This window comes from Octopus bimaculoides, chromosome 20 (genome assembly GCF_046866305.1).
Source record: "Octopus bimaculoides isolate indiv1 chromosome 20, ASM4686630v1, whole genome shotgun sequence".
Lineage (NCBI taxonomy): Eukaryota > Metazoa > Mollusca > Cephalopoda > Octopoda > Octopodidae > Octopus > Octopus bimaculoides.
In genome coordinates this window covers 16,612,410-16,636,894 of record NC_142947.1, presented here as the reverse complement: position 1 = coordinate 16,636,894, position 24,485 = coordinate 16,612,410, and the positions used below count along the sequence as shown (strand labels likewise).

The window sequence follows — 24,485 nt, the reverse complement described above, 5'->3', positions numbered from 1 at the left end:
ATGGATGTGCCTGGTGTACCCTTATCAGACGGGTAGTCATAATGGGTATACTGGGCTTCGTATATTTTACCCCAGTGTCACTTTGATGGCATGCACTGCTCTCTCACTTAATAATAATAATAATAATAATAATAATAATAATAATAATAATAATAATAATAATAATAATAATAATAATAATACCAGGCAGAATCTTCATACATTTTGCTTTGTTCTGTTTTTCTTACTTTCAGAGTGGTATGGTCTGTGGCCCTCATCTGCATGACATTTACCATGATTATCTCAATGGCAGACATATTTACTGAATATTACCAATACCCGCTTCTCACCCGAATCAATGTCGGATTTGCCGAAAAGCTGCCTTTCCCTGCTGTCACATTGTGCAATTTAAACCCGGTTGATCGTACGAAGGTAGAATTCAAAAAACTGGAGCAGTACTTTCTAGCTTTCACTCAGGTTGATGATAATGTGAGCAAATCTCTCATTAACTGGGATGACCCTGCACTGCTACCTTTCAAACTACCCATGAATAAAAGCTATGTGCGTCAAATCAGCCCCGATTTAAATTCGATGTTATATGGATGTCTGTGGGAAGGAAAGTATTTGAAGTCGAAATGTTCGAAGAATTTCACTGAAAATTTTACAGAACTGGGTATCTGTTATACGTTTAACAGCGCCAACTACAGTGAACTCTACGGACCGCTGTACACGTCACACACAGGTAGCAGTACTGGGTTAGTACTCTATTTTTACATCAACGAAAGCACTTACATTTACAATGAAGACATGGCTTCTGGTGTTAAGGTAAGTAATTATAAATAAACTAAATAAATAAATGGAAGAAATTTAAAAGAAATAAATGACGTATGCAGTGAATTACAGAGAAACTATACTTTACAGATCTTACTACATCATCCACAAGAAGTACCCGATGCGAAGAGGGAAGGAATTTTCGTGTCGCCTGGTTTTGCAACAAGAGTCAACCTGAAATTTCTTAGTGTGAGTATACTATATATGGTGGTGATGGTGGTGGTGGTGGTGGTAGTGGTGGTGGCGACGGCGGTGATAGTACTGGTTATAGTGGTGGCGGCGTGGTGGTGATTGTAGCGGTGGTGGTTGTGGTGGTGGTGATTGTGACGCTGGTGTTAGTGGCAGTGGTGATATTAACAATTTTTTTCCCTAGTGGCAATAACGTGAACGACTGTAGTGATGATGTGATTGGCCCGAGGGGTGGTATGAATGATTGTGGTGGTGGCGTGAGCGCTTTTAGTGGTGTGAGTAGTTGTAACAGAAGAAAACTTTAAAAATCACAATAACATTGGATATCTCCCATCAAGGGTGTTTACTGAATATCCTGAGGTCTTCGTATCGTGTTTATATCAGAAACGAAGAAGCCTTCATTTCTAATACGAAGTATCATCAAGACCTAATGATAGAATGAAGAATATGCAATACATAGCAAAATGCGAAGCACATATAACACTTAAAGACCACAAGGAAAATTTCGTCACAAACCTGAAGTTAATGCGACTAGTTGGTCATGCCATGTAACAGTCAGGTTATCGGGATGCAGAAACAACATAGTCTAAAGATGAATACCAATAGGAATACAGAAAAGGAACTGAAAACCACAGGCCACATGCTGTTGAACCGTTCTGGGAGATATGAAGGCTGTTGACAAACATAATCAATTAAAAAATATACTGAAGGCGAACTGTTAACTGATATTCTGTAGCTTACGGTGACATGGGTTGCAGTTGATCCGATCAATGGAATAGTCTGCTCATGAAATTAACGTGTAAGTGGCTGAGCACTCCACAGATACGCATATTCTTAACGTAGTTCTCAAGGAGATTCGGCGTGACACAGAATGTGACAAGGCTGGCCCTTTGAATTACTGGTACAGCTCATTTTTGCCAGCTGAGAAGACTGGAGCAACATGAAATAAAGTGTCTTGCTCAAGTACACAACGCGTCCCCGGGAATCGAACTCGCGACCTTATGATCGTGAGTGAAATACCCTAACCACTAAGCCACGCGCTTTCACCGAGCAAAGTACTACAGATGCGAAAACGTGCGTAAGGTGGACTGACAAACTGATGATAGTTAAAATCCAGCTCGTTGATGAGGAGGATTGATTCTTATAGTCCCGAAGTAGCGTGAAATAATTGCAAGACAAAGGATATTTATGATGAGTTCTCATTTTTTTTTTTTTTCAAGATGACTTTTAAGCACTTTGTTAAAAGTATTTGTTTCCATTGTACAGACTATGTGATACAATATGATACCACACGGATGTTTGGGCTCTTATAAGCCACTATCTTCCGTATTTTCTGAGACAGAGCCTGTTGATATCCTTGTTTCTGTGAAAACTACTAAGTGGTGTTAGGGTCTTTGCTGAATTTATTATAAATGGCGTATATTTTCTCTATAGTCGAGACGAGTACCCTAAATAGTACTTCAAAATTATTGTGGAGTATTCACTTGTTATACGAAAGCATCAACTGCCCTGTCTTTAAAAAAAATACACTAATACTCTTTGGTCACTCTTTGGTCACTCTTTGTTCACACTACTCCTGCATATGTATGTATGTATGTATGTATGTATGTATGTATGTACCTACGTACGTAGGGACGGATAAATTGTAGGATGGATGGTTATTTGCTTAGATGAAAGTAAACGTCACATTAAGGTTATTACTTTAATGCAAGTCTCAGAATAACGTAACATTTACTAATAATAGACTCAACAATGGAGTACAGATTGAAAAATTCTTTTTGACAGGGATTTTAAGTTTTGCCTAACGGCTTATTCAACCAGTCGATTGAGCTGATTAGATTTTTGGATGCATGTATGTATACGTGTAAGTTTTTCATTGTGATGTTCACTAAGAATGGTTATTAAGAATAGAACAAGCCTTTTTTGTATGAATCAAAACAGTTCCAGTGATCTGTGAATATATGAATGAATTCGTGAGCGCCTTCAGATCAAACCCGATACTTGGGAAATGCAAGCACAGGACCGTCCTGCCTGGGGTAGCTGAACCAACAGAGGTGCAACCTCTTGCAAATATTAAAAGGATACACACACACACACACACACACACTTTGTTTTGTCCTGTACTGTCCATAATGATTTTTTTTCTTAATGTAAACCCTTGAGGTTAATAAAGAAATTATTATTATTTTAATAAATAGGAATAGGTGTGGATTTACTTGCACGAATGTTTATTTGCATGGATACGTGCATTTTAACGTGTGAGCGTATGCATGTGTACGTGTGTGTGAAAGTGAGAGAGAGCGAGAGAGAGAGAGAGAATGTACTTATGTCTAAAATTGATAGTTTACTTGTGTGTCACCTAGCAGCTGAACGCGACCAGCCCCTTGACGAGACTCGAGTAAGCTGTCACTTGTTGATATAATAAACACATCATAAGAGTTTACTTCAGTTATACAGTTGTACATCAGAGAATGCACCTCATATAAACTATATGTGTATTTTACAATTTTTACATTATGAATTATATGAGCATATATGTGTGCGGAATCGTAGTGGTGTATGCGTTGTGTATACATAGACCTACACACACATATCATATATATATATATATATATATATATATCATAAAGGGGAAATATTGAATATTAATTTGATTAATATCAATTTAAAACCAGTGGCCTATCATATTGAAAAAATCTGAAGATCAGAAAGATATATTACATACATACATACATACATATCTATATATATATATATTATTATAAGATCTGGTAATTAGTCATATATTAATATATTAATTAATATCGATTAATTATCAGGGGGCCAGCACATTTAAAGAATCAAAGAGATTCAGAAATATTATCTGCAATCTCAGGGGATTAAGGTACATTTTAAAAATAACGTCAGTGGTCGACGTTATTTATATATATATATATATGTGTGTGTGTGTGTGTGTGTGTGTGTGTGTGTGTGTGTGTGTGTGTGTGTGTGTGTGTGTGTGTGTGTGTGTGTGTATGTATGTATGTATGTATGTATGTGGGTATGTACGTATATATGTATGCATGCATGTATATATGTATGTTAAGCAATGGTATGGAAGCCACTTATTCTTTCTATATCTTTTTTCAGTATAAATTCCTGGCGTGGCCATACAAAGCTTTCCCAAACTCATTCTGCCTGGATACTACTGCACGTTCTCCACCTCGCAAGTTGAAATACCATCTGCACTACAGCTACAATGCATGCGTAAGAGAATGCCGCATAGACTTCATCATCAACAAATGTGGTTGCCACAGTGTTTATGAACCGGGTAAGGGATAACCTCAAGCACCACATGATCCCCCGCTACATCATCGTCATCATCATCATCATCATCATCATCCCCATCATCATCATCATCACCACCACCACCACCACAAACAACAACACATAGCAACACAACGACGAGTATAATAATAATAATAATAATAATAATAATAATTATTATTATTATTATTATTATTATTTTATGTTTGACTTTTGTTTTGCATTTGTACAAGTTGGATCCAAGTCTCACCCAGAGACCTCAAGAGACAACAAGTTAGAAGTTCATGTAGGTGTTATGCCTAGGGTACCATATATTTGGATTTGTACAGTTTTGTTCAAGTGAATGTTTAAGAAACCATAAGAAAATTATGTGTTTGCTTTAGAATTTGAGATCACATAGACAGTATTTTACGTAGGATATGGGCAGTTCCCATGAGCACTATCTTTTGAACTTCAGCCATTTTGGGGTTTCCTGGTATCTGAGCTATTATTATTATTATTATTATTATTATTATTATTATTATTATTATTATTATTATGATAATAATAATAATAATAATAATAATAATAATAATAATAATAATAATAATAATAATAATAGTGCGGTGCCTGAAAAACATCGAGAAAGGCAACACGTTAGACAATTACAGGCCGATGTTCTGTTTGCCGCTAATGTGGAAGTTAACGACTGGAAATACTCGCAGAGTCAATGTACGAGTATCTGGAAGAAGAAAAAAAGGAATGCCGCTACATAAGCAGAAGAGTTTCAAGCGTAAGTGCAGAGGTACCAAGGATCAAAACTGTACATAGAGACTGCAAGAGGAAGAAAAGACAGAGGAGCACCACCTGCTCTGCTTTGTTAAAGGTGGGTGGTGGGGGTGATCCACGCGATGGATTCAGCCGATGTCATATTCGTCCTATACTTGATAACAGCTATTCGGCATAACTTCACAAGTCAGCAATACTCGGATATTGTACGAGTGCAGGCACAACGGTTTCGTCTTTCTGTGCACATCTCGGACAGTCCTACCTGACAGCGCTTCTGTACCTGTAGAGTTTATCTCGAACTAACAGTGCTCCTCGGTAGCCCTGCCAGGCCAGAGATTTCTGGAAGTTATCCATGATAGTACTGGTCCCGAAAGTCCTCCGAAATAGATCAGCTAGTTCGACATCATCCACACCTAGAGTTTCTCCAAGAATGTCATCGCTCTTACCTGCCACTAGATTTCTATATATTGCAACCGTAAAACTTCTACCGACCGAGTTGCCCGATTGGTAGAGAGCAGTGAGCGCTTGAAGCTATTCCAGATGCCAGGCGCCCATCATAAATATATATATATATATATATATATATATAATTAGAAAATGGAGGATAATATGCTGAACCCAACTACTTGCAGACGGTGTATCCCGTTGAATTCATTAATTTAATTCATAGCAAAAGTGACAAAAAAAGGGGAGAAAAGAAAAAGAAAGAAAGAACCAAAGCACAGGTGTCTATGGCAGACTATGTTATTTTGCCAACATGGTTTATATATATATATATATATATATATATATATATATATATATATATATATATATATTATCAGTTTGAACCAGAGTTTGTTGCCATGCTGGAGCATATATGCATGTATATGTATGCATTTTTGTTTGTGTGTCTTCCCTGCTCCCGCGCGCCACAGCTTGACAACTGGTGTTGGTCTGTTTATGTTTCCGTAATTCAGCAGTTCGGCAAAGAGGGATCGATAGAATAAGAACCAGACTTATACAAAATAAGTGAGTGCTGAGCTTCAGTCCAGTAACTGAAACAAATGCAAGATAAGAGAAGAGAAACCTGAGCGTTTAACGAGTTCCTATAGAATTATATCAGTAGCAACAATCTCTCTCTCTCTCTCTCTCTCTCTCTCTCTCTCTCTCTCTCAACGCCTCTCTCTTTTTCTCTTTCTCTTCATTTGATTCTCATATATTTCTCGCAGGTGAAGGACCAACATGTTCAGGAAGACAATTGTTGAATTGTCGAATGGGAGTTGTAGGTGAGTACATCTTGACTACAGTCATGCGCTTTCTCTTTTCTTTTCAATTTATCGTCTTCTCTAACACTGGTGTTCAACCAGACATGAACGTATGGTATGCACATATCTCCACTCTCTCTCTCTCTCTCTCTCTCTCTCTCTCCATTACCTCTCCTCCTCCTCCTCTCTTTCCAACCCCGCTCTTACCTCCTTCTCTTCTCTTTCCCTCTCTTTCCCTCTCTCTCTCTCTCTCTCTCTCTCTCTCTCTCTCCCTGTCACTCTATCTATCTATCTTCCTCGCTTTCTCTCTATCTCTATCTCTTTCTGAAAGTCAGACAGGTGAGACAACTCACCCCAGACCCCATTCAAGAGCGATGGACATCGATGTTTCGCTACCGAGTCTTCAACAGCCGGCGCTTTGAGAGAGTCATCCCCACCGTGCTAAATCGGAGCCTACTGTCAACCAAGCTACGCCCGTGTTTTGAGTTCGCCATCTTAAACTTAAACTTAATTTTGGCACAAGGCCAGCAGGCTTGAAGGAGGGAGCTAAGCCTATTAAATTGATCCATTTTCAACTGGTACTTATTTTATAGAATCCGAAAGAATGGAAAGCAAAGTCGAACTCGGCAAAATTTGGACTCGAAATATAACGACGGACGTGCAAATGATTCTGCCAGCTCACCACCTTAATGTCAAACTTAATATTGGTTTCAAATTTTGGCATGAGATCAGCAATTTCAGGGGAGTGGATAAGTCGAGTACATCGACCCCCGTGCTGCACTGGTATTTATTTTATCGGACCCGAAAGGATGAAAGGCAAAATCGACCTCGGCGGAATTTGAAAATATTAAACTTAATATTAAACTTGATATTGGTTTCAAATTTTGGCATAAGATCAGCAATTTCAGGGGAAGGGATAAGTCGAGTACATCGACCCCCGTGCTCCACTGGTATTTATTTTATCGGACCCGAAAGGATGAAAGGTAAAATCGACCTCGGCGGAATTTGAAAATATTAAACTTAATATTAAACTTGATATTGGTTTCAAATTTTGGCATAAGATCAGCAATTTCAGGGGAAGGGATAAGTCGAGTACATCGACCCCCGTGCTGCACTGGTATTTATTTTATCGGATCCGAAAGGATGAAAGGCAAAATCGACCTCGACGGAATTTGAAAATATTAAACTTAATATTAAAATAAGAAATAAAGGCGGCAAGCTGGTTGAACCATTAGTACGCCGGAAAAAATGCTTAGCAGCATTTCATCCGTCTTCACGTCCTGTGTTCAAATTCCACCAGGGTCGACTTTGCTTTTCATCCATTCGAGATCGATAAATTAAGTACAAGTCGAGCTCTGGGTGTTCGATGTAATCGATCTACCCTCTGCCCCGAAATTGCTGGCCTTGTGCCAAAATTTGAAACCTATATTAAAATAAATAAATTTGATGAAGTAAACATAATAGTTGACTTTCACGTTGAAGCATTTAAAGCTAAACAGTTTTTCTCAATAAAGTGGTGTTGAACTCATTTGACTTTGTGACGCTATTGTTATCTTAAAGTTTCTGAGAAAGTCTTTATTCAGAATCCAACAGAATGTTAACAACCGGTTCACATTTTAACGTCCTGAACAACCGGTTCTCGCAAATCGTTTGTTAAGAATATTTTAAAAATGAGAATCGATTATGATACCCTGCTATGTGCAAAAATATACGTTTACACACACACACACACACACACACACACACACACACACACACACACACACACAGGGCCGACTCAAGGTACCGGTAATTCGGGTAGACGCCCGGGGAGCCATGTGCTAGGGGGCGCCAAGGAAAGCATGAAAAAGACAAAAAAACTTCCACGACCGAAGTCCAGCTTACCCTAGGCGCCAGCAACCCTAGAGTTGTCGCACACGCACCCACACACACACACACACACATACATACATACATACATACATACATACATACATAGTATACACTCACAGATATGCACACACATACACACGCAGCTTATTTGTTATATAAAACATACTTAAACACTACTTTCAACGTTGGTCGCCTTACGTGTGTGCATATATATATATGTGTGTGTGTGTGTGTGTGTATGTATATATATATGTATGTATATATGTGTATATATATATATATGTAGGTGCAGGAGCGGTTGTGTGCTAAAAAGCTTGATTCTCAACCACATGGTTCCGCGTTCAGTCCAACTGCGTGGCCCCAAGTCTTCTACAACAACCTTGGGCCAACCAAAGCCTTGTGAGTGGATTTGGTAGGCGGAAACTGAAAGAAGCCAGTCGTATATATATATATATATATATATATATATATATACATATATATAGGTGAGAAAGTTTGTATGTGAAAGCACGTGGTTGGATGTATAAAAGATAATAAGAGTGAAAAAACTACAGAAGGCTTGTGTTACATGGTTAAAGTATATATTTAAATTATGTCAGAAAAATGTTAGAAAAATGTTAGAAAAATGTTAGAAAATCTTTTTGGTATATAAACATTGTATTTTGAGAAATAACCGGTTTCGTGTTGTCTTTTCAAATTTCTCTACTTCATTGTGTCGTGTTCGTTCCAACGAACACGACACAATGAAGTAGAGAAATTTGAAAAGACAACACGAAACCGGTTATTTCTCAAAATACAATGTTTATATACCAAAAAGATTTTCTAACATTTTTCTAACATTTTTCTAACATTTTTCTGACATAATTTAAATATATACTTTAACCATGTAACACAAGCCTTCTGTAGTTTTTTCACTCTTATTATCTTTTATACATATATATATATATATGTGTGTGTGTGTGTGTGTGTGTGTGTGTGTGTGTGTGTGTGTGTGTGTGTGTGTGTGTGTGTGTGTGTGTGTGTGTGTGTGTGTGTGTGTGTGTGTGTGTGTGTGTATAAATATCTATGTCCGTGTGTCTTTGTTTGAGAGAGAGAGAGAGAAAGAGAGAGAGAGAAAGAGAGAGGCGAGAGAGAGGCAGATAGACAGAAAGAGATACACAGAAAGAGTAAGGGGATAAATAGAAAGATAGTCGTCTGCATACGTGCGTATGTGCGTGTGTGTGAAGGGTGTACATATACCCATCTACTTCAGTGATATAACAAATGGTCATTAACATTGTCTCCATGCTTTCATCTTTTCTTCTTATTCATCCGGTCAATGACTACACTGTTACTTCAGCTAAATTTGACAGTGACCCAGACATCTTACGTAAGTGTAACTGCCTCCCACCTTGCACATTCGCTCAATATCAAACTCAAATTTCATCAGCTCACTACCCTTCGAATCTCTTCAACAAAATATTGATGAACGTGTCAAGTTTCATTGGACAACCCAGGTAAGTTGAGATCAAGTGAAAGAAGTGGCCATTGTGGGGTTTTCTCCTCTGATGTTTTTTTTCTTTGTCTGGTTTGTTGTTGTTGCTGTTGCTGTTACTGGTGCTGCCGATGGTGTCATTGTATCTTACTGCAGTTTCTTAATCCCAGATAAGACTTAAACAGACATATGCATGACTCGAAGGTGTCGGGGGAATGACGGACTAGATGTGATCCACATTTACATTTTCCTACATGTAGGATATTTCATGCACGTTGAGGGCTGGTATTGTCATGCTGTTAAGAATTTCGGTTCACAATCAAGATAGTTTTGTGTTTGATTCTTTTGTGTAAGACTTGGACAAGTCTCGTTTACATAGCCTTATACTAGCCAGCGCATCAGCACGTAAATATAAAGATAGACTGCATAAGTTATATAAGTTAAAGAGCAGCTACAGCAGCCAAAGAAACTCTATCTGTAGAAAGGAGAAGAATCATAAAGGCATTTGGAAATGAGCTGAAAAGTTAAGTTACCGAAAACAAAATCAACAAAACGAATACAATTCGCATTCAACGAAGCAAGGGTACCGCGAAGAGAAAGTACCTCATCGACCACATGACCTTGTTCGTGAAGCCGTGACAGAAGTGCTAATGGGTAAAATAACCAAAGGCGTATAACGAAAAGCATCATCTTTAGTATAGCTTATTGTAAAGAATTTGGCAGCCTGGAATGTATTGTAATTTATAATGGATGTGATGTTTTGTTTATAAACTATCGTCTCTTATTTCTCTCGGTAAACCAAATCCAAATGTGTTGCCTGTAAGTCATATACGTGTGTTTGTGAATCGTTTTGCTATCTAATGTAGCTGTGCATTATGGATGTGTTGTAGGTAATTCTTAATATTTGTGTCATGTTTATCGGTATAATATGTTTATGCTATTGAATGTGATGTTTATATTTTGTTAAACTTTGGTTAGGAAAGGAAAATATAGTCCACCTTAAGATTCATTTTAAATATGTATTTTGATTCTGTATGTGGAGTCCAGTTCTCTCAGTAGCAAGAAACTAACGCAATGAGATACAATTCATTTACCTCTGAATTGTATTTAAATACTAATCAGTTGCTAGATAAATGTGTTCGACATTTTATACTTGGTATTCCATCGTCATATATCTGGAAAGCGGTAAAGTTAATCAGGTTTCAAAAACAATAAATAAGAGTTGTAAAATGAAGGATAGAGCTGCAAAATCACAATAAAACACTGCAATAAAAGTACTTTTCGTGTTAATTCAAATAACATTGGAAGGATTAAAATGAAATGGAAAATAAGAACGAATGAATTTATCTGACCATAATACTATACAGTTCACCTAACTGTAAGAACCACAACGTAGTATAGTTAACGTAGCCGTAAAGAAGTGATGTAAATTTAAAAGTAGTCTGCATATTATCCTGCGGGATAGTTTATAACTATTTGATTAACTGAAATTTGGGGGAACTGTTGACATCATTCTCACAAAAGTGAACTCATAAATGAATGCAATTTAATCTTAGGTGAGGTGACTGTATCTATAAAATTTCTTACATTAGCAAAAAGTTATATTTCTTCATAATAAGATTAGTGTAATCGATCGCATAGTGTGCAGTGTAGTAATGCTTATTTAGTAGCACCTGGGATATGATATGAAATACGAAGAGGATTCGAATTTAGACTTAAAAGAGGTATATCTAAATTCTCCAAACCACTTAATTTGGTGTCACTCACTTCAATATCGCCAGAGTTTTTTAATACCTTATGTTGTTTTTTCTTTCTTCTATAAGAGAACGCTTTTTGGAGGTGAGGCTTTTCTTCGAAACATTGCTGTATCACGAAATAATGCAGGTACCACAATACACGCTGCTAAACATCATGGGTAAGTATATAACATACACACACATCCTTTTTGTTCTCCTCAGTAGAGATTTCCTCTCACTATCACCATACTAGCTTCGTCTTTCTATTTCTCTTTAGACTTCTCTCTTCCCTTTTCACTTTTTCTCTTCTTGCAGCCTCCTCACTTATTGCTAGTAATGCAGCTTCCCATCCCATTATGCATTTTTTCTTTCTATCCATCAAATTGTATTCCGACGAGAGCTGTTTTCTATCCTCCATTTGCGCTAACATATTTTTTCTTTGTTTCTATGCCAGTTCGAAAGATTACTTTCTTTTCCCATTAATTTTGTAACTCCATGTCTGTTTGTATCTAAGTTTTCGTTTCACTCGTATGTTGTTGCCTTCAATGTTTTAAGACCTCAGACTTCTTATTGTACTACCCGCCATCTCATATGTTTACAATCGCTGGAGCTTTCCAGATAAGTGTTAATGTAAGGTAAGTGCAGCGAAACAACCTTCATTCTGGATCCCAAAACTGACGAGGTGCGTTCCATGTCTATTTGTCCTTTTTCGTAAACTGTCTTCGATGTCACTTTTATAAACATATATTTTTAGCGTACATAACCTCCTCCTCCTCCTTTTCTTCTGTGTGGATATATATAGATATACATGTTTGTGTGTGTACGCCGGCACGCACACACACATACATACATGCATACATATATATGTATATATGCATGTATGTATGTATATTTATATATGTATTTATATATGTGGGTATATAATGAATCTTTGTGATATATAATTTATACTAAAATTAGTTATAAATTATCTTCCTCTCTATTCTCTGTCTATTTCCTGCTGTATTATCTGAAGTAACTATCAGTCAAATGTTTTGCTATCTTCCAGGAATTGTCGGTGGTCAAATGGGACTTTACCTTGGTGCCAGCATCTTGACAATTTCAGAACTGGCTGAATTTATCTGCATCTTCATTTTGTCAGCCACACATCGTCTTCTGACATGTAAACGACGCTTGGCACATTGATTGCTGATTACGTCTCTGCGAAAGAGAATGTGTTCGTCAACGCGTCTACACACATATATAATAAGGGTCAGTAAGCCGAAATTTAGAACTCACTGTACTCTTCAATGAAGTATTGAATGTTCCTTTGTCTTAATGTTATTAAGGTTAAATCGTTCTTTTATATAACTTTAAATAAAAGCAAACAATATTATTATTATATATGCATACATACATACATACATACACACAAACTCAAATACACAAATACTCTTTGGTGCATCGTCAGACGATGTAACCGAAAGTGAATCATGAAACGGCTGTTACCATACAGAGCTAAATTTTATACACACATATATATATTACTTATTTCAGTCATTAAACTGTGACTGCCATGCTAGTGTACAGCCTTGAAGAATTTTTAGTCGAATAAATAGACCCCAGTACATGTTTAAGCTTAGTACTTATTCTATCGATCTGTTTGGCCGAACCGCTATGTTGCGGTCACGTAAGTACGCCAACACCGATTGTCAAGCAGCGGTGGGGACAAACACACACACACACACACACACACACACACACACACACACACACACACACACACACACACACACACAATGGGCTTTCTTCAGTCTACCAAATCCACTCACAAGGTTTGATCGGCCCAAGGCTATAGTAGAAGGCACCATGCTGAGGGAGTTAATCCGGAAACATCTGGTTGGAAAGTAAGCTTCTTAGCACACAACCACACACACACACACACACACACACACACACACACACACACACACACACACACACACACACACACACACACACACACACATATATATATATATATATATATATATATATATATATATATATATATATATATATGAAGTATGCACCATACATCGCATACTGGATAATCTAAGATCTTATAACGTTATATCTTCATACTTTAATCGATAGTCCCCTTACTAGGAATGTAAAAGAATATATAGAAAACTCTTATACTTCTTCATGAGCATAGAAATATTGAACTCATCTTGATTACTCTTAACAATATTTGGAGATCCATCGAAGATCAAATACTCTCAATTTCCACTCAAGTTGAGAATGATAGTTTATAGCCATTAATGTCAAACGCAAACCAGAATTCAATGAAAGGCCAAACCTAATTAGCATGTATTTGCATTCGTTTGTAACGTTGTAATTTAACTGATTAATTAATTATACACAGCGAGTTAAAAAATACTTTATTTTACATTGTAGTAACACCTGCATTAAATGACTGCGTATTAAATAAACGGTTTCACCTACGTATTTTGTTTGTTTCTTTATGTGCGTATGTGCGTACGTACGTGTGCGTGTGTGTGTATTTGCATGAATGTGTGAGGGTTTTAGTGTGAGCAGCCTGTGATTATTCAGCGTTGGCCATCTCAAGATCTGACAACAATTGTCAATTTTGCTAAACAAATAAAAATATATCAAATCGGTTCTGTTTTGAGTACACGCTACTTCGAACAGGGAACACAATAAAAAAAGCAATAGGCACACTCACACACACAGATGCGTACACTTACATGAGCATGTGTGTATGTATGCGTGTGTCTTTTTGAAAAATTTGTTGCTGACAAAAAAGAATGTATTTGTCTCTTATACAAAGACTCGGTATCCCTTGATTCCCATGGCACACGATCTGATGCAAATTCATGAACTAAACAAAAATAACAAGTTGATAATCTGATTAAAACAGGTGAAATAAATACACTCCAGCACTTCTTGATAGTTAGGCACAGTAATAAGCTATAACATTCTATGACAGTTGCGATATAAGGTCACACACAGCTGCTTCGTGATTCAACTACAGCTGAAATGGGACGTTAAAGCATGGAAGAAATATTCCGAGCATAGGTAGTGGTTTGTAATAAATCGTAAATAAATGGCGCAAGCATGGCTGTGTAGTTAAGAAGCTTGTTTACCTATCATGTGGTCTTTGCTTTGCTATCGTGTGATACAGCGTGACACAGAATATGACAAGGCTGGCCCCTTGAAATACAGGTATTACAATGTAATATATGCGATTCTATCGTAAATGTTCAACTAAGACCCTTGATAAACCCAAGCTGACCAAAGTATTATCATTGGATTTGGTCGACGGAAACTGAGAAGAAGCTTGTCGAATGTGTGTGTGTGTGTGTGTGTGTGTGTGTGTGTGTGTGTGTGTGTGTGTGTGTGTGCGTGCGTGTGTGTGTCTGTGTGTGCGAGAGTGTGTGTGTATGTGTGCGTGCATGCGTGTGTGTGTTTGTGTGTATCCCCTCTTGTGTCTGTGTTTGTCCCCACTAATACTTGACAACTAGTGTTGGTGTGTTTCTATCCCCGTAACTTAGCGGTTCGGCAAAGAATCCAGTCTTAAAAATTAAACGGTACTAGGGTTGATTCATTTGACTAAAAATTCTTCAAGGCAGTGCCCCGGCATGGCCGCTGTCCAATGACTGAAACCCGTAAAAGATATACAATCAGTAATCTTATTTTTCTTTTCTAATTTCATTGAAATCTAGTATGATTTGTACTAACATTAAATCGACCTAGTATTTAACTGGTTCTTTTATTTATCAACCTTAGAAAGATGAATAACAATTTTAACCACAGCAGGATTTGAATACGTAACATAAAAGATAGTAAATAAGTAACGCAAAGCACTTTATCAGTCCCTCATAGTTCGCAGCCATAATGAATGTATTCTCATGTGTAAGTCACATAGATTGTGCAAGATCCGCGATCAGATTCCTTTAAAATAATTTGGATTAAGTGGGGGACAACGAATATACTTAGGTTTTTTAAAAATGCGCCATGGAAAAGTTGGAATGAAAGGGAAATTACTATTCAAAACAGAATTTCAAGGGAGTTAACTAGGAAAAGTATTTAAAATATATATAGATGTGGACAACGTCCAAGGGAGATAACTACAAAAAAGTATTTTAGAGTAACTTCCCTTAAATTAATTATTTCATTTATTTACTTATTTGTTTATTCGTTTTTTAATTATTTATTGCATTAGTTAGTTGGTTATCAGATGTATGTATATTTTAAAGAGTAAGTAATGTGATTGTGATGTGATTTTCGTGTGAAGTGGATTGTAAAATATATGTAGAATGATGAATGTTCTATGTGAAATACGCATAGAAAGAATATTAGATGAATTTGGCCGTGGGAGTGCTACAAATATGCAGTGACCGCCAAATGTGTACGAAATCTTTGTAGAATCTTAATTTACAGTCACGTACTGAAACAGAGACAGAAATAGAGAATCAGAAATGAACCTGTAGGAAGAGTGAAAGAAAGAGAGAGGAGGAGAGAGAACGAGAGAGAGAATGTGTGTGTGTGTGTGTGTGTGTGCGTGCGAGCGCGTGTGTGCGTGTGTGTGCGTGCACGCATGATAGTAGACAAATAGAGTGTGTATGTGAGAAAAGAAAATGCCCAAAATTCACAACGGGGCTGCATTATCCAAAGTAACCTTCACATTTTAAAGACAATAGGGTATGAATTTCGGGAGATTTGACTACCACCATCAGCAGATCAAACGACCGTATAAAGAACCCTCCTCATTAGCTCGTGATCAAGAACACCTACTGTCAAATATATTCCAATCGTGACCATCCTGTATTCTATGTTTTTCTTTTTGCTCAAGTTAGCACCGATCCAACAGGATCCATAAACAAAGACGTTTAAAGCTGTGACAATCCCATAAAAATGTAGACATTCTTTTGGATTTTGGTGACGTAATCAAGTATTTTGTTTACTCTGTGTGTCAATTCACACACACACACACACACACACGTAAACACACAGGCAAGTGTCATCTGCTATAGTCCCGAGCCAGCAATGGCTTATGAGTGGATTTGGTCCACGGAAACTGAAAGACGCCCGCGCCCGCTGGCCGGTCTATGGGGTTACCTATGGTTTCGCGTCCATAAAGCGCTTAGCTTTACAGCCTCTCGGTCAGACCAGGTTACCTATTTGATAGAGGATTGTGAATGCTTAGTAACATTTCAGCTGCAAGATTATAAATCTTAGTCATTGAACGAGGGGTGCCAGCCCATCAACGAAACAGGCTGAAAGGATGTTTAACAAACTGCTATTAGATCTGCTCACCGTCTAGGAATCTCCGCAAATGCCACAATTTCAGAACATGCCTACTCATCGGCAATTGCAACATAGGCCAGTGGCCTATAACCGTTCTTCCTGTAGAAGCGCAGCCTACTGGACAGCTTCTTAACACAAACCACATGGTCTTTGCAAAACACTCAGGCCGAGGAGCGAGATGGACTGCTAGTAGATCATAGATCTGTAGCTTAGAAGTATTTTGACTTCTATTTTTAGTGATGCAGGTGCTCATCTAGTAGCCATGAATATATAAATTATAATAATACAAATAATATATATATATATATATATATATATATATATATATATATATATATATATATATATATATATATATATATATATATGCATACATACATACATGTGTGTGTGTGTGTGTGTGTGTGTGTGTGTGTGTGTGTGTGTGCATATATATATATTATTTATATTATTATTTAATCGAACGCGACGCATCCATTTCCAAGTAAATTTATTATATATATATATATATATATATATATATATATATATATATATATATGTGTGTGTGTGTGTGTTGTGGATCTTGCATGCATGAAGTGGATTCGATCCACCAAAGCCAAATTTAAATTAACACTGCAACAGAATTTTTCCCACGGTAGAACAATGGTTTTTCTCTGACAGCAGTTTTACATTTTCCAGATGCCTTTAGCTAGGCCGAAATAATGTCTTCACCACTTGACTCTTTCTAACCTCTTCTACTCCACCAAAAGCTAGAATAGAGATAACAAGACCACCAACTAAATTTATTGTTCTCAATGATATGTCTATCCTTCTGGATTGTTATAAAAGCAAGAACTCCCTAAGCAAAAATCAGTCGGTACCGACTCAACGAGTTGTCAAACTTCGCTGAGAACAAAGTCTGGCTGACCAGCTAGAACCTTTGTCAGAGGGAGAAATGAAGTTTACTGTCAGCAACTGTGAGACAACACCCTACAACTCTCATTAGCTCTAATTCTGTTCTCTTACAACATCATTCTATCTCTCTCTGTAATTACTACTAAACAATGAAGGGCACACAAACACAAACTTTACTTTGCATGTTTTTGGATTTATCAAAACCTTCCCGTCGAGGCAAGGTATTGTAACGTAACGGTAAATAAATACTTCCTTAAAACTTCATGTATTGCTCATTTATCACATCCTACAACATGAAATTATTACAACAATTTTTTATCGTTACAGCTGCTCACTCCGATATTTCATATTATTGTGTACCTAATCAATCTTACCTGTTGCAACTGGTAACTACACTAATTAAAACCTAACCGTAACAACTGGTGACCCTCGACTTCAATTAAAACCTTATTGTTACATATATTGAAGCAGAGACTGATGACATCTTGTCTTCTCTTTATACACAGAGATATGGTGGGTGCAACGCAAAACCATCTTGGTTTTGGCACAGATCAGTTCAGACCGTTTGCGAGTATGATGCGGAGCGAACGCAGATATGTTGTTAGCAACAGCGTCAATACAAGAGAAGCAGAGAGAAGAGAGCTTCATTTGATCCGATGTATTCAACAAGGACAGATGACGAGATGTGCAAGTTGTTTGCAAGACACATATATATATATATATATAGGGTAGCAAATTTTTACAAATTTCACTACCAGTCGCCTAGCATGAATAAAAAGTCACTAGACGAGATATTATTCAATATAAAATAGTGTACATTTAAACACAAGAGAAATTACCTATAACAGGCAATTTCTACACGCTAGGAGACAGTCAAAACGACCGAAAACCACAAAATTTGAGCAGGGCTGTCCTATCTGTCCTTTAGTCATAACTTTTGCTGAAAGATAAGTTGACTTGTTGCTATGCAAACACAGCAACAACTGTAGTTAACACGTAATACCTGTGTGATGGCCATGACAGAGCATTGTCCAAGATGGTGAAAGCTGATACTTCTGGAGAATGTTATGGCATTACTTAGACATACCTGCGTTACTTGATAGTTACCAGCGATAAAAAGATAATGCTATGCATAGGTTATGTTATTGAGTGGTGTGTTTGTTCGTGTATGTAAGTGCTTGTGAGTGTGATTGTGTGTTGTCTCTCTGTGTGTTTCTATTATATTATGTTAGTGGGTATATGTAAAGGCAGTGGCGGCTCGTGTATAGGAGCTGCAGAACTGCAGCACCCCCTATTTGCACTCGATGTTATCGATAACATTCAATATAATGAGTCCTTCTTTCTTTAATTCTTTGTTTATACTGGTACATTATATAATCCTTTAGCTTAATATCAGTAGCCAGCTCTTTGTATAGAACTGTGCGCGTCACAGTTACAGTGACGCAATGTTTGGCTGTTGTGCGCATGCTCACATGTCCGATCTAGGACGCTAGGACGCAGTGCATGTCATCAAAGTGAGACTGGGGTAAAATCTACGAAGCCCAGTACACCCATCATGACTACCCGTCTGACAAGGGTACACCAGGCACATGCATCACAACGATATGTGCGCGACATAGTGATCTCATATCAAGATAAACAGCACATGACCTTGCAGGTGGGGCCCAGTTAGAATTTTCTTCAGGTCGAGTAGCACATTCCGCTCAAAACTTCCCTGAATAAGGATTGTTTAAGGATATTGAACAAAGCACCCATGTTTCCAAAGGTGAATTATCCAAACCCCAAAGAATCCCTCTCAGCATATGGCTATGACACTTCCCCATTACTGCTTGTGATCAGAGATGCACATTTCGTCAGCCACCAAGGGACATGCTCAACGGGTTAAGGTCAAGCAACTGACAAGCAAATCTGTGATATTGAGCAGGATATTTGCTGTAGCTCATCTTTTATACCAAGGCAATGTACAGGATAACATTTCCTATCAGTTAAGATCAGAAGCCATGAGAGCTACTGCCTGGTACGGCTATTATTATTGTTGTTATTGCTGTTGTTGTTGTTGTTGTTGTTGTTGTTGTTGTTGTTCAGCAAGAAATAAACTGTGTAAATGGAAACTGTTGTGGCTTCGTACCAGCATTACACAAATAATAAGAGATTACGAAATTTACTCTAGTTGGATAACAACAAAAACACTGTCGAGAAACTTACTGTGCATGTTTGTGTATGTGTGCTGGCGGGAGCGTTTGCATATCTATCTATCTATCTATCTATCTATCTATCTATCTATCTATCTATCTATCTATCTATCTATTTATATATATATATATATATATATATATATATATATATATATATATATATATATATATATATATATATATATATACATATATATATATATATATATATATATATATATATATATATATATATATACATATATAAACGTATATATACATACATACATATATACATGTATGTATATAGGTATGTATGAATGTATTTATATACATATTAACATGCATACACACACACAATTATATACATATATGTATGGTGACAAACAGACCTTTGCTATGACTGTCGTTACTACATTTCTAACGTCGCCACAAAGAATAGTAATCGTTTGTTATTAACCAAACCATATACGTGTAGACGAATGTGTGTATAAGAATGTGTGAGTGTGTATGTGTGTGTGCGTGTGTGTGCGTGCATGTATTTGTATGTACTTGTAATGTGTGTAATTCTTAAATGTCAACCGTTTCTCCTTTGCCAATGTGGCATGGCTGAAGGACACCTCAACAACACACAATCACTAGCATTTGTTCGTGTTAGCACCGCTTCTTTTCTGGAATAATCTCTTAAAACGGATGAAATTTATGTCATTATTATTGATGCTATTGATAGTGAGTATCATGGTGGTGTTTAAAATCTCCACTCCTATCCCTCTGCACTCAATCCACAGATCAACCATAATTGTGCAAACATATGATTAGATGGAATTCATGCTATGATCATCCCATCTTTTTCCCATGAGCAATGATTCAGATATATATCATCCAATGTCTTCCCTTTTCCATAACAACAGGATATGATTTGAATGAGATTGAACAGCTCTTTGTATTAGTTCCGGCAAGTGAAGGTGCGTGGCTTCGGTCCACTCAGCTGGCAAAAATATGTTGTACTTGTAATTCAAAAGTTCAACCTTGTCACACTCTGTGTCACGCTGAATCTCCCTGAGAACTGCGTTAAAGGTACGCGTGTCTATGGAGTGCTCAGCCACTTGCACGTTAATTTCACAAGCAGGCTGTTCCGTTGATCAGATCAACTGGAACACTTATCGTAACCGACGGCCAGTAAATCAGTTCCTGCTAATATGCAGAGGCCTTCCTTGCTGGCTTGGGAAACTGGTGGTGGTCTGCACAGGCCAAAATAAGCGAGGTTCATGAATTCAAATAAGATTTTGTACGGTAGTGGAGAAGTAGACTCTGACTGGTTTCACTTGTTTTACTTCTGGTAATTCCCTTCTGTTCTGACGAATTGCTTCGACTAAAATGCAGTTTTGTTTTGCGAGTTGTAAAGGCTATGCAATTACTGAATATCTAAATTTGTCACATGTATTTATAAACAAAAGCAGGTGCAAGTTTCAAAATTTGCGTATTACCTGTAAAAACATGCGTGCCTATAAAACTTGCGTATTACCTATAAAGACTTCTATATTATCCACAAACGTATTAACTGTAAAGACCACATGCGTCAATTGACGCATGTGGTCTTTATAGATAGTACGTGTTTCATTTCTTTTTTTTTACTGTTGGTGCAAACAATCTATGATTTATTGTGTATATAGATATCATAAAACAATAAACGTCAAGCACCGTGATGTCAAAATTTACGATAGTTTTTGAATTGTGTGCAATTAAGATTTCAAAATGCGTCAATTGACGCACTGGGTCCTTCTAGTGTTAGCGCCCGATCAGCCATAATTGAGCAGAACTATGATCAAAGTTATTTTCCAGCCGTGACTATTCTGTCTTCTTCCTATGTGCGAGGAAATCAAGATCGACATTAAAAATCCTAATTTGATCGTGGTCATACTGTTTAGATCAGTTCTGATACAACAAGCATATGATCGATGACGTTCCAGAATTGTAGATATCTCGTATCGTATTTAACTCCATGCATGGTGTCCACGACACTACAGCGTCTAATGTATTTTACCTTCTTTCCTGTTGTTGCTGTCGTTGTAACTGTTGTTGCTGCTCTTATTGTTGTTATTGTTGTTGTATGGCCCCAAGTCCCTTTTGATGAAGCAGACCTATGATCACAGATATTACAGCTCTAACAATCTTATGGTTCTTTTTTCCTCAGGTATATTATATCTATAAGACTGGTGCATTCAATATGTCCTTCCTTTTAGGATGTATTCTATCCCGTCGAGTCTGGTATCCCTCTGTAACTAATGCAACTCTTCCACGTCAAATGTTTTGATCTTCCTCAGCACTTTTTGTATCCTCAACCTAATATCCAGTGTCTTCCGCAAGTTGATCGATATATGCTTTTCTTGGTCAAGCGATAGCTCTTTGTCTATGCGTAGGTTTCTAAAGAAGGAGATAGCTGGATATTTAATCTTTGTTTCTCCAACAGTGTCCTACATAGCTTGTTCTTCATTTATCACCAAGGTAATGGTAGTAAAGACTGCCATACAATCACTGCTTTGTAGTGTGTGGGCAATGCTGCCAAGAGGGATTGAGAACTGCACGAAGCATTCTCGAGTGTTTATCGTCAAGCTACTTTTTAAGTCACTTGTTCAGTGCCCATGCCGAAGAGCCGTAAAAAAGCACTGGCTCAACGACTGCTTTGAAGAAACCCCTTTCCATGTCGTTTTAGAATATAGTAGTGTAATTGAGGGAGTTTTGGCTGCTTTTCTAGCATATTCATTCACGTGACCGTGTAGAGATTCATTCGGCTGGATCCAGTATCAGTGTTGAGAGTAATGACGGACTAGTGGTGATTGCGGTGTAGGATGTTCATTGTCTATATCACAGGGTTAATGGTCAAAGTTGTTAATGGTCGTTGTTTATAGTCGTTATTGTTAATGGTCGTTGTTAACGTCCCGCGCCAGCTGGAGACAGAGGTATTCCAATCTAATTACACTAGACGTTATTCAAGCGTAAGGCTGCATTATCGAATATGTTTGCCTTCGTTTAAGATAATAGGTTGTGATTTAACGGGTTAGGCTGGAATTCTTTTTAGCAGTTTAGATGACTGGTCAGAAGTCTCAACGTAAGATTGTAATGGTGGTGTTGGTGTAGTTGTGGTGGTAGTGGTTGTGATTAAGGTGATATAGAAGTCGATAGTGATGCTGATGATGGTGATGATGATGATGATGATGGTGATGATGATGATGATGATGGTGATGATGATGATGATGATGAGGAGGAGGAGGAGGAGGAGGAGGAGGAGGAGAAGGAGGAGGAGGATGGAAGAGTGATAGCTCTTCTCTGCTGTTGCTGCCGCTGCTGCTGCTGCTGCTGGCGACGACGACGATGACGATGACGGTAAATGCAATTAAGAATATGGTGTATTATTAATAAATGACTGGAGTTTTGGTTCACTGAAGCATGTTGTCTTCATCAAGGTCAGATAAAAATCAAAAGCAAAAATAAATAAATGAATAAATAAATAAATAAAATAAATATATAAACAGGCGCAGCAATGGATGTGTGGTAAGACGTTTACTTCTCAACCACGTGGTGCCGAGTTCAGGCCCACTGCGTGGCACATTGAGCAAGTGTCTTCTATTATAGCCCCGAGCTGATCAAAGCCTTGGAAAGTGAAGAAGTCCTGTGTGTGTCTGTGTTTGTCCCCACAACATCGCTTGACAACCGATGCTGGTGTGTTTACGTCCTCGAAACTTAGCGGTTCGGCAAAAGAGACCGATAAAATAAGTACTAGGCTTACAAAGAATAAGTCCTGGGGTCGATTTGCTCGACTAAAAGGCGGTGCTCCAGCATGGCCACATTCAAATGACTGAAACAAGTAAAAGAGTAAAAGAGTAGATATATTCTTGGCTTCGTGGAGAAAGAGCAAAAAAAAACAGACGCTGATTCTCCAAATCCAATCTATTAGTGGCACAGTGAAGATTTGTAAGACATTTCAAACATTCTCCATCTGTGACTCTTATGTGATGCACACACTTGGGTGTACGCATCGACAACTCAACCAAACATACCAGCTCAACCACATATTTACAAACACCGTAAACTCTCTTACCTCAAAAACTCTTATCACTTTCTTAGCAAGCGGTTTGAACTGTCTCAAGAAGAAACTAAATAAAACTCAACGAAAGATCATATACACACACACGCACGCACAAATATACATATACATATACATAGTCGATTCAAACATGAACAAGCAAGAAAAAAAAACACGAAAATACAACAACGCGAGGACGTGGAATAAGTACAGTGTTATTGGACGCTCAGGAAAGGAAAGAAAAGAAAGAGGATTTAACGTTTCGAGCGGAGCTCTTCGTCTGAAATATAGGAAAAGTCCAAAGAAGGGAAGACTGAGAAAGAGGATCGCCAACGATGCACACGCGGTCACATATTGGAATATATATATATATATATATATATATATATGTGTGTGTGTGTGTGTGTGTGTGTGTATGTATATACTAGCAAACGCAACCGTTTTGGGACGGTGTAATTCATTATAATGGCGCACTCCTTTGGAGGTTTAAGTTGAATTACCCTCCAGTAAGAAGTCGTTTCAAGTTGATAATCACAAAATGTATAAATACTAATTTTGTTTGCAGTTTATTATATGGTATTAAGGAACCTAGATACCAAATAAAGCTTTTTGAACACAAATTTGGCAGTCAGTAAT

The 24,485-nt window shown here is 37.5% G+C and overlaps 1 protein-coding gene across 1 annotated transcript in view; it reads left to right on the top strand.

Moving 5' to 3' along the window:
- The window catches only part of LOC128250284 (acid-sensing ion channel 2-like), a 15,296-nt gene extending 2,148 nt beyond the window's left edge, over positions 1 to 13,148 (top strand). The window contains exons 2-8 of the mRNA XM_089338133.1: positions 234 to 804; positions 901 to 999; positions 4,129 to 4,309; positions 6,285 to 6,341; positions 9,532 to 9,688; positions 11,490 to 11,581; positions 12,451 to 13,148. Coding sequence (XP_089194259.1) covers positions 234 to 804; positions 901 to 999; positions 4,129 to 4,309; positions 6,285 to 6,341; positions 9,532 to 9,688; positions 11,490 to 11,581; positions 12,451 to 12,587 — 1,294 coding nt within the window. The 3' untranslated portion in view covers positions 12,588 to 13,148. The remainder of the gene's footprint in view (positions 1 to 233; positions 805 to 900; positions 1,000 to 4,128; positions 4,310 to 6,284; positions 6,342 to 9,531; positions 9,689 to 11,489; positions 11,582 to 12,450) is intronic.
- Positions 13,149 to 24,485: the final 11,337 nt, after the last annotated feature.